This window comes from Phalangium opilio, unplaced genomic scaffold (genome assembly GCF_054372755.1).
Source record: "Phalangium opilio isolate 3A_F unplaced genomic scaffold, DU_Popi_V2 ptg000070l_1, whole genome shotgun sequence".
In the NCBI taxonomy this organism is placed as follows: Eukaryota; Metazoa; Arthropoda; class Arachnida; order Opiliones; family Phalangiidae; genus Phalangium; species Phalangium opilio.
Window position 1 is genome coordinate 13,563,235 of NW_028324182.1, and position 9,871 is coordinate 13,573,105.

The 9,871-nt window shown below is 36.3% G+C and overlaps 4 protein-coding genes across 4 annotated transcripts; 2 read left to right on the plus strand and 2 right to left on the minus strand.

The window, feature by feature from the left end:
- Window positions 1-367: 367 nt before the first annotated feature.
- Window positions 368-841, minus strand: LOC149661788 (arylsulfatase B-like). The gene is made up of 2 exons (XM_089843883.1): window positions 669-841; window positions 368-593 (listed from the first exon to the last, which is right to left on the minus strand). The coding sequence occupies exons 1-2, from the start codon at window positions 741-743 to the stop codon at window positions 423-425; spliced, it is 246 nt and encodes an 81-aa protein (XP_089700009.1). The 5' UTR covers window positions 744-841; the 3' UTR covers window positions 368-422.
- Window positions 842-876: 35 nt separating this feature from the next.
- LOC149661789 (arylsulfatase B-like) lies at window positions 877-2,786 on the minus strand. The gene is made up of 8 exons (XM_089843882.1): window positions 2,665-2,786; window positions 2,408-2,567; window positions 2,234-2,346; window positions 2,064-2,174; window positions 1,871-1,996; window positions 1,649-1,775; window positions 1,254-1,583; window positions 877-1,187 (listed from the first exon to the last, which is right to left on the minus strand). Exons 1-8 carry the CDS (start codon window positions 2,776-2,778, stop codon window positions 988-990), a joined length of 1,281 nt encoding a protein of 426 aa, XP_089700008.1. The 5' UTR covers window positions 2,779-2,786; the 3' UTR covers window positions 877-987.
- A 667-nt stretch (window positions 2,787-3,453) lies between these two features.
- LOC149661790 (gamma-aminobutyric acid receptor subunit delta-like) lies at window positions 3,454-4,598 on the plus strand. The gene is made up of 7 exons (XM_089843805.1): window positions 3,454-3,487; window positions 3,565-3,577; window positions 3,635-3,714; window positions 3,771-3,844; window positions 3,911-4,220; window positions 4,289-4,462; window positions 4,522-4,598. Exons 1-7 carry the CDS (start codon window positions 3,454-3,456, stop codon window positions 4,596-4,598), a joined length of 762 nt encoding a protein of 253 aa, XP_089699931.1.
- Window positions 4,599-6,581: 1,983 nt separating this feature from the next.
- LOC149661791 (glycine receptor subunit alpha-3-like) lies at window positions 6,582-7,675 on the plus strand. Its single transcript, XM_089843806.1, has 5 exons — window positions 6,582-6,639; window positions 6,706-6,858; window positions 6,922-7,089; window positions 7,146-7,306; window positions 7,376-7,675. The coding sequence occupies exons 1-5, from the start codon at window positions 6,582-6,584 to the stop codon at window positions 7,673-7,675; spliced, it is 840 nt and encodes a 279-aa protein (XP_089699932.1).
- Window positions 7,676-9,871: the final 2,196 nt, after the last annotated feature.

The following is a 9,871-nucleotide window of genomic DNA, read 5'->3' on the forward strand; positions in this document are numbered from 1 at the left end:
ACCCAAGGATAATAGAATTCCATGCACTGCTCTTGTGAAAAACACACCGTACAGTCCCAAGGGAGTTTATTAAAATACCTTTATTTACTTTTCACGACGCAAAGTTGGCACTATTTGTTATTTGAATAGGGTACTGGGTAGGCCTCATTTAGCATTCTATATGAAAATTTCGACTCTCAAGTCAAAAATTACGCTCGTTCTTCCCCTTTATACCCCTTTTAATGTTTTAACTACTTTTGACACGCACTTCATTTTCAAAGTGGAGTTTGAATTAATTTTAATGGTTTAAGTTAAGAAAACTAAACGTTAATTTATTATTCATATAACTTTGACGATTATAATTTCTTTTTAATTAACGTAAATTATTAATAAAATTCCAAGTAAATAATGTACCAGAACTTTAACACCATTTCAGTTAAACACTATAGATCGAAATAATTAGTAATATTTCGAACTATAGGGTTTTCGTCACCCCAATTTGTCCATAAAAACCCGTAATTATCTGGATCACATTTTTCATCGGGATTAAATTGAAACGGAGGTACTGCGGTTTCGGAATAGTGATCCAGTTTTTCCTCTAGCTCTTTGACAATCTATGAATTAGAAAAGAGATGTAAAAACATGTCCAATGCTTCTAAACGCATTCTTTGCTTGTTGTAATAACGTACTTTGTCATTTTCCTTGGCAATATTACGGTATTCGCACGGGTCGTTGCCAATATCGAATAACATGATATCATCCATGTCGGCCAGCGGCACGCTTCCGCAGGACACGTTGAAAGTCTTGTAAAATTCTGACGTTAAGGAATGAAACGCCCTTCCAGACGCCCTGATGGCCTTAGCGGTTTTTGATTTATTTGCTAATAAGGGTAGTTTGGGTCCCAAATGACTGGTCAAATGGTTCCGACCCGATACACCCAGCCTGTTGAGTTCATATAAAAGTTCCGTAATGTATAAATCAATGTAGCTAAACACTGGAGTAGTAAACTTACCATCGATTTGTGAAGTATGATATTCCAGAGTCAAGGTCTCCCGCTATTAGTTTCATGGTTCCGTTTATGATTCCTCTTATATTGAATATTGGGTCGATATTGAGCAGGACTTCCTGTCTTGGTGAAGGCTTATCGTGAACTAAAGCTTCCCACAGGTCAATTCCGTCTACGTCCCCAAGATCGGACACCTTACCACCTAGAATTATTTAAAACCTACAAGTACAAATAGACAATTATAGATTACGTAAGCCCAGTAACTTACCAGCAGCGTGGTATAACGTTGGGAGCCAATCGCTGATATGCATTAGTTGGCGACGAGCGCTTCCTTCTGGATTATTATTAGAAACGGAAGAACTCCATAGAAGCCCTACGCCTCGTACTCCCCCTTCCCAAAGGTCAAATTTTGACCCTCTTAGCGGGAAATTGGACGAAGCGCTTTCCAGTTCGGGTCCGCAACCACTTTGGGCGCAGTATCCTTGTGACTGAGCACCATTGTCTGTAGTTAGGGCTATGATTGTGTTGTTCAACATGCCGGCTTCTTGTAAAGCTTCAAAAATGTCGCCAATAGAATCGTCCAAACTGGAAACCAGTGCTGCGTAGGTTCAAGCATTCAAAACCCACCCACATTAAGCCTTACTTTAATATAAACTAACTCACCAGCCATAAGCCTTCGATTGTAATCGGGAATATGGGGGAATCTATTGATGTACTTATCAGGAGCTTCCAAAGGGGCGTAACTGTTCCCAAAATGTACTGCCCGATGAGCCAAGTACATGAATAAGGGCTGGGTAATAGATTATTGGAACATTATTTTGAAATTAGCCATGGTTTCAACAGCCCTACTTACATAAAGGCATTCCTTATCCTAAGTACATGTACCTTCGATGTGTCATGACTCCTTATGGTGTCCACAGCTTTACTCGTGAAAAGGTCTGTCGCGTAGTGACCAGTTTCGTTGGTAACTGGTTCCAAGTCATCATGCAAGTCGATACCCCAGTATGGCGCCTTAAATAATTTGGGGAAAACATGGTTAAAGACATGAAATTTGATTTAGAAATTATGAAAGACTTACTTCTAGATAGGTATGGTCGAAATAACCAGCTTCGGCAAGCCAATTACCGTAAAATGATTCGAAACCCCTTGATGTTGGAAGATACTCTTTCTTATAACTTCCCAGATGCCACTATAAATTCAATTATTATATATTATTGTTGAACATATTTGACTTAATTTTAACAATACTTTGCCTATTCCACGCGTGACATATCCCAAGCCTTTCAAGTACTCTGGCATCATTTTAAATTTGAGGGGAACTCCCAAAGGAGTGCGTCCGATGATGACCAGTGTCTGAGTACCTATGATATTTTATAATGGTGTATGAATAGAAATAAGAGACTTGAAACTGCGGTCACAAACCCGTATGAATTGGGTAGTAGCCCGTCATCAAAGCGGCTCTCGAAGGCGTACATAAAGGTTGCACATAGTACTGATCCAAAACCATTCCATTGCTAGCCATGGCGTCCAAGTTAGGGGTGGGAATTTCGGGTGAACCATGGAAACTTACATCATTCCAGCCCTTAAAATAATACCACAAAATTAACTTTAAAACGTAACATACCTCAAGATGCTTTTTCCTCGTCTGATTAATTTAAGAAATAAGTTAATTTACTCACCAAATCGTCCACTACAATCATAATAATGTTCGGTTTAGCATCAGCTGAGATTAAGCGAAATACGAAGGCCAGAGTAAGACCAAATATTTTAGTGTACATACTAGTAAACTTCATAAAAAAGAAACAGTTTATTTAACGATTATTTTGGGATAGAAGTTATATTCACTCTATCAGGTAAAGATTTGGAAGTGAAATGAATTTTCAATCACATCAGAAATGAAGATGAGGAAAGAGCTAAGAGTTATAAAGTACCAGTTTTGAAAAGTCGTTGAACTGCTTTTAATTCATGTACATGAAAAAGGAGGATTATTTAGCTCAAAGCGCTTTTTATTAGCACTTTCATTTATACCTTATAGCAACAAGTTTCGGGGTATATACTTAAAGTGATTGAATTGACTATTTTTGTTAACATCGAGTACATGCAGTGTGTATTTATATCCTTATGTTTATACAATACTTCTTTCGAATATGGGTCTTTCCGATATCCGCTATATTGACCGCAATATTATTGTACAAAACAAATACAATAGTGTCTCTGTACTATATGATTAAATTATCTCTTTATCACATCATTAACCTACTGGGAGGAACGTAAAGGTTGTAGGAAAGACTGTTCATCACGCGACATCGGAGAACCTTGCTTGTTTTTGAAAATATTTTTCTATGACAGAAGCTATTGGGAAGATATATTTCTACACTTTCATATGAATAAGGTCTTAATGCGAGCTTCGATCCAAACTAAACCCTAATCTTCAAAACCAATTTTCACACGAGTGTGTGAACAATGTCATGCATTGTTTATGTTCTTTACCGCGCGACGCTCGTTAGTTCTCTTGTACCAGAATCATTCGTATGTTCAGTAGTTGTGAATGAAGATGCTTCTGATTCTGTTGTTTTTAGGGTTATGGAATAGGTGAGTTCGTAATGCAAATTACACTCTTGGTGTATTGAATACAACACCCATTTTAAGATCGGTGGGAGTCATAGACTGGTCAAATCTTGAACCGGAAATGTGTGTTTATCATAAAAACTACACTCTACCTGTCGAAGGTATTTGTTTTATTGCAATAACATTAAGTACATACATCTTAACAATTCTTTTGTAGACGGTAATAAACCGTTTGAAATCTTCGTACGCCTTGCTATAACTGATTTGTACGAAATAAGTGAGGCTAGGATGGTGAGTTTTGACTGCTTCACTATCAATAAATGCACGGTTAAATTAAGGCAATTCCTGAAATGCTAGGAATTTGGGATACAGTGTTTCATTTTGGAAGCTTGGAAAGACCCACTACTCAAATTAGATAATATTGAAATAAAGGAGGTTCAGGCTGTACCACTGTACATCGCCGAATGTGTCTGGAAGCCTGACATAATATTTCCTAATTGCAAGAGCGCTCGGCTGTACACTGTCACTATTCCTCAAACTGTTATAAAAGTCATACCTGGCGGCTATCTTTACCGATACAGCAGGTATCATTTAACAGTTAACTGTCAAATGGACTTCCTGAAATATCCAATGGACACTCAGAGATGTTTTCTCAACATATCTTTATGTAATAGTAATGATTAACAAAAAGATGGTTGGTTATACGCCCATATTCTTATGGTTGAAAGTTTTCAGTTTCTAGTCGTTCTAGAGAAGCTGATTTGAAATGGATGGGTACATTAGGTTCCGATAATAGTCCGAACTTCATGAAAAAGTTTTCAACTGTTAATTTACAATCTGGAGCCGAACCTTTGAAATTTTCCATGCTCGAACCGAGAGTTCAGACTCATTTTCACGAGGCTGTTAGTGGTATGGTAAATAGACATGAATTTATCTATGTCCCGCATTGTTGTTATGGTATTTCGCAGGTAATCAAACCATTTTGCAAGTTCATTTCACTTTCATACGACACTTAACAGCATCCATTGTTAACACATACATGTAAGAGACATTTAATCATTATCTTGGGTATCATTTAGTAAAATACGCCTCCCCTTCACCCCGGTCACGTTTACAGTCCATCATTTCTGGTCGTTTGCTTATCAATGGTTAGTTTTTGGATTGATGTGACTGCCGTTCCCGGTAGAGTCACCTTAGGTGTCACCGCCCTTTGTAAGTTTTCTTTATTCGACTTAAATTGTTTCATTGTTTTACAACGGTACAATTATTAGTGACCTTAGCCACGGAAATAGTCCACGCCCGAAGCCTAATACCTCCAGTTGATTATATGACTGCGATGGATATCTGGCTCTTCGGTTGCCTCCTAATGGTTTTCATGTCGCTATTAGAGTTCACAATGGCGCAATCTTACACCAGGAAAGCCACCAGAATGAAGGTATATAAAATCTAGTTCCAATACCTGAAACCTTAACCCATTAAGGTCGAATCTTTCTCGAGTAGAAAGTGAAATCGATTCCGAATTCCATTCACGACTCTCATGTTTTACCCTCTCGTCACGTGATTTGTGCTTCGTGCGCGGCTGTAGTTAAGAATAGAAAGGAGGGAGGAAAACATAAAAGGATTTTACACAATCAAACCGTTTTTCCGGAAATAAATACACATCACCTTGAAGAGGATGATAATCTTTTGGATAAATGGTCCAGAATTCTTTTTCCCTTAACGCTAATTATGTTCGTGGTCTGTTATTGGTGGTATTACTTGGGCGAATGTGGTGGTGCTAATATGTGACTCGTGTTATTTTGCGATCGATCTCTTCTTCATCAATGTTCTCCGAAATAACTTATTATTTATGGGTGTTCAGAATATAGAACGTAGTAATTAATAAACTATGTGTTTTTACTTTTTGCTCTCGAAAAAATTACACGCATGGTAGATCTGTGACCAAGCCGGTCTGCGTTAAGTCATGTAATTTAGTTTTTGTGTGCGACTTTTTCTTTAATACTCCATTATATTGGCTGGCGCCTGTGAGAAACGTTTTAACGATTCTTGTTATTTGAATGATTGCTTACGCTTTCCGTAACTAAATCAATGCTTCGAGTGTTACAGCTAAGGTTCGTAACTTAACAGCATTTAGAACCATGAGAACATTCCGCTACAACGTTGCAACCCGTTTAGATCCCTTTTTGGACTAAGTTTCTAGTCGTGTTTGCTTACAGTTTCGTGTTTAATTTAAAAAAGTAATAAAATGTACAGTTTCTGTTGGTTTTTGATATTGAATCTACTTATTTGGTAAGAGATAATGTTTCTAAAATGTTAACGCACGAATCGCGTTAAGTTAGGTTTAATTTCATAGGCATTTGGCACAAGGAGAACAGATAAACTGGAGAGCGCATAAACCCAAGTCTTGTGTAAAAGACGATAATTTTTCTAGACCAAATGATGGTATTGAACTATAGTTAAAATTAACTTTGCATTCGTATTAAATTGACTTCACGAGATTCTTAGATCCGATTTCCGTTTACACCGGAATCTCTTTGTGTGCCATTTTTGACATAGAAGAGTCTCGTATGGTATGAAGCGGTTATTATGGTGTCTTTTTTTTCGTGATAAATTATTAGATTTTTGTGTAGGAATTTGGAATTCAAATATTTTTGAGATCTTTCTGGAAAGAACCCATGTTAGAATTGCACAACGTTAATTTGACACGGACTAGCGTAGTACCTGATTATATATCAGACTGTATTTGGCATCCGGATTTAATATTTCCTAACGCTAAAGTACGTCAAATTTAAACGCCATTATCAAATATCGCCTTATAATAATTTGTCAATTTATCTTGAAGGAAGCGACGTTGTACGACGTAACGTTACCAAATAGAGTTTTAAAACTATTGAAAAGTGGTTACGTTTACGAATACAGCAGGTATCGAGATAGTGACTAATTATATTTTTCATAACGCAAAGAATAGGTGATTTTTTTTCCATCAGATTTTGTTTTTTGTAGATACAAAATATTACTAGTTTGCGACATGGTCTTTAACATTTATCCCATGGATACTCAGTTTTGTACTCTAGATATTGGATTTCGTAAGACGCTAAAGTCACCTTTTTTCAGAACGTAAACAATTATTACATCGTCAGTTTTATTTTAAGTGGGAAGTAGGGACAAAGAAGCGCATCTCGCTTGGCAAGAGGAGTCGAAAGATATTGTGGGAAAGAATTTGAGAATCTATGGAACTATTAAACCCTTGCAATTTTCGTTAAAACATATTAGCGTTCTTAAGGAAACCTTTGAATACTCATCCGGTAGGGATTGATCATACATAACCCTCAATATTATAAATTATATTCATTGATACTTTATCGAAGGTAACACCACTATTTTGAAAGTATTGTTCGAGTTCTATCGACCCATAACCGCTTCGTTAGTTAACACCTACGTTCCATCCTTCTTGGTTGTTTGTTTATCGTGGGTCAGCTTCTGGCTTGATGCCAACGCTGTCCCTGGTAGGGTAACTTTGGGTGTCACTGCGCTTTGTAAGTTTTAAGCCTTGTCTAACTCTAAAACTTGCCAACACTGAGTACTTGCGCAGTAACAATAGCCACCCAAGTCGTCCACGCTAGATCCAGCCTTCCTTCGCTGTCCTACATGACCGCTATTGATATTTGGTTGTTCGGTTGTTTGATTATGGTCTTCTCGTCCTTAATTGAGTTCACAATGGTTCAAACCTCTTTCAGGAGAAACGAAAGAATGGTAATCAACTTAATTATGCCTAAGAGAATGTTTATTATTGGCGTTAAGGTTCGTCTGAATATGTTTCAGGGGGAAACTGCTAGTTGGCTTAAAACTAGTGAGTCAAACAAGACCATCTCTCTTAGGAGCGTGAAGAAAATTCAGATAGATGAACATTTGAAGCAATGTCGTCCGCGTAGCGTCATTAATAACGCGATACCAGTTATTGATGGCAAAAAAGACGGACCTATCATTGTCACTAAGAGAGATTATTCGTTGGATCGCCTCTCCAGGATAGTTTTCCCATTGGCCATGTTTATTTTTTCATCAATATATTGGTCATATTTTCTGAATTTGTCAACCAAAGCGGCTTATACCAAAATGACCTAACTATATTGAAATGGATTGTTGTTAGGCCTTAGGCTTAACATTGAAAAATTGGCTCAACAAAAATGTAGAATTAGGTTAAACATTTAACCGTCATTGTGTTGTAATTGTCGTAAAAAATCCACGTAACGCGTGGTTTTATTTCTATGACGTTTATGGTACACTAATCTTCAAGGACTTGATTTTCTCTAGTTAGTTAGCACTGGTCTTTCTTGTAATTTATGGTACATATAAGGTACACGTTCTTTGTAAATATTAAATACAAGATTTGTCATTTGACCAATAGAAACTCTTATAAACTTAAGTTTCGTGCAAGTTGATAAATAACTAAAATTCTGCCAAAGAGTTGTAATTTGAATTTGACGTGACGCTGAATTCATTAAATCTGAATTTAAATTAGGGTTGTTTTTATACGCTTTAATGAACTTTTCTACTTAATGCGGGGCAAGTGTTCGTTGTAGAATTCAACCCTCAAAATAATGATTGAATGTTGAAGTTTCGGCCTTATCCGACGATACATAAGTATTGGTCTGCCGCAGGCTTCTATAGTATCATAAGAAAATAATATATAGGGAGCTATATATTATTTTCTTATGATAGTACCTACATTACCCATTCAAGATAAAATTAAAGAGTCTACTGATCTAAAGTAATTTAAACGTATATATCCCAAACTTCAACTGTGATTTCCATTCTTAGTCGAGTCGGGTTACGGAAGATTACAATAGGTTATGGTTTCTGTTTCCGGAAATGTCACTCGTAATTCTTTCGACCCAAACTTATACAGACTAAGATTTCCTTATGGTTTTAGTTAGCCTGGTTATTATTGACCCTGAATTTTTTCGAATAGAAAAATAGTGTTGAAAAGGGAGACTTTCGTGAGACCTAAATTGAGAAGTGCTGTTACTTGTTATGGATGGCCGATGGTGCCAATCTGAAGGCGCCTAATGCATTATTTGTGCGTGATGGAAGTTCTTAGCCAATGAATTCCGTAAAATCCGTACACTACAGAAATATTTTGACTGTGTCGGAAACGAAATAAGAGTTTCTCGTTTAAGGACTGGTCGATTCCTTCTTTTAGCCTAGTTTTTCAGAGGAAGCCTAAAAATATTCTGTGCACTTTTCGTGTCTGTTTACGCGTTGGTTATTCAAAATACTTCTAACTCTTATAAGTATGGAGCTCCACAACAGTTTTCTTCTAATGTTCTTCGCCATGCTATTTATTTTTCAATTTCGGTTGGTATACATCATTGTTAAAAGATAAGTGAAGTTTTATACTAGAGTAAACAGTTGCGACTTTGCCTTATTAGATTGTCCGCTTGCTGTGACGAATATGACTGGTACAAATTGAAACCGAAAGTTTGCGTTGAAAATATCAACTACACTTTAACTTTAAGTAATGACACTATACGCACCATAGTTAGTTAGCACCTTGTTAAAATTTATTTGGGACTTTTTCACCCAATTCTTTTTAATTGAACTATATTGTTTACTTGTATTGTTCACAAACAAAACATGCCTTAATTAATAATAAATTAATTAGAAGGAGACGATCGAATGAAAAAGATTTATTACAAACTCCTCATCACTGATATTTTTGATATCAGCGAAGAAAGAATGGTACAACGTATAATTTTAGATGTAGAATTTGTTTGTGGATTTTTCACTCTTATCATTAAAGGAGTTTGGTTTGCAAATGATGATATTCGAATTTTGGAAAGATCCGCTTCTTAAAGCGAAACATTGTGGATTTGATATAATTTCAATTCCCACTGAGGTTAGCAAATGTATTTGGCAACCCGATTTGATATTTCCAAACTGGTAATATCAGAATATTTGAAAAAAAAAATATTCAGAATTATTTTGTAAGATTTCTTTAAATTTCTAGTAAAGCGGCCCATCTACACAAAGTCACTGTCGATAATGTAGCTTTTAAGCTTGTACCCGATGATTACATCGCTAAATACGCGAGGTTTGTTAAGATAAAATGATTCTCTAAACATTAGGCTTAATTATGGTTTCGCGTTCTTCAATCGAGGTACGTTCTGAAAGTCATTTGTCCAATGGAATTCAAATATTACCCTTTAGACACGCAAATATGTCCTTTGAACATTACACTGTGTAAGATTTCAATCGATACTATATTTCTGACTGGAATTTATTTATTTACTTGTGTTTGGTTACTAGTTTCATCGTTTG

What these genes read in the sequence shown, in the direction of transcription:
- LOC149661791 (XM_089843806.1), top strand. Translation starts at nt 6,582, where the DNA reads ATGGTCTTTAACATTTATCCCATGGATACTCAGTTTTGTACTCTAGAT. An exon ending in AACCTTTGAATACTCATCCG is followed by an intron (nt 6,859 to 6,921) that starts GTAGGGATTGAT and finishes ACTTTATCGAAG; the next exon opens with GTAACACCACTATTTTGAAA. An exon ending in TCAGGAGAAACGAAAGAATG is followed by an intron (nt 7,307 to 7,375) that starts GTAATCAACTTA and finishes AATATGTTTCAG; the next exon opens with GGGGAAACTGCTAGTTGGCT.
- LOC149661790 (XM_089843805.1), top strand. Translation starts at nt 3,454, where the DNA reads ATGCATTGTTTATGTTCTTTACCGCGCGACGCTC. An exon ending in CTACACTCTACCTGTCGAAG is followed by an intron (nt 3,715 to 3,770) that starts GTATTTGTTTTA and finishes ATTCTTTTGTAG; the next exon opens with ACGGTAATAAACCGTTTGAA. An exon ending in TTTTCACGAGGCTGTTAGTG is followed by an intron (nt 4,463 to 4,521) that starts GTATGGTAAATA and finishes GGTATTTCGCAG; the next exon opens with GTAATCAAACCATTTTGCAA.
- LOC149661789 (XM_089843882.1), bottom strand. Translation starts at nt 2,778, where the DNA reads ATGAAGTTTACTAGTATGTACACTAAAATATTTGGTCTTACTCTGGCC. An exon ending in TGATTGTAGTGGACGATTTG is followed by an intron (nt 2,568 to 2,664) that starts GTGAGTAAATTA and finishes TATTATTTTAAG; the next exon opens with GGCTGGAATGATGTAAGTTT. An exon ending in TCACGCGTGGAATAGGCAAA is followed by an intron (nt 2,175 to 2,233) that starts GTATTGTTAAAA and finishes TTGAATTTATAG; the next exon opens with TGGCATCTGGGAAGTTATAA.
- LOC149661788 (XM_089843883.1), bottom strand. Translation starts at nt 743, where the DNA reads ATGGATGATATCATGTTATTCGATATTGGCAACGACCCGTGCGAATAC. An exon ending in TTGCCAAGGAAAATGACAAA is followed by an intron (nt 594 to 668) that starts GTACGTTATTAC and finishes TCTAATTCATAG; the next exon opens with ATTGTCAAAGAGCTAGAGGA.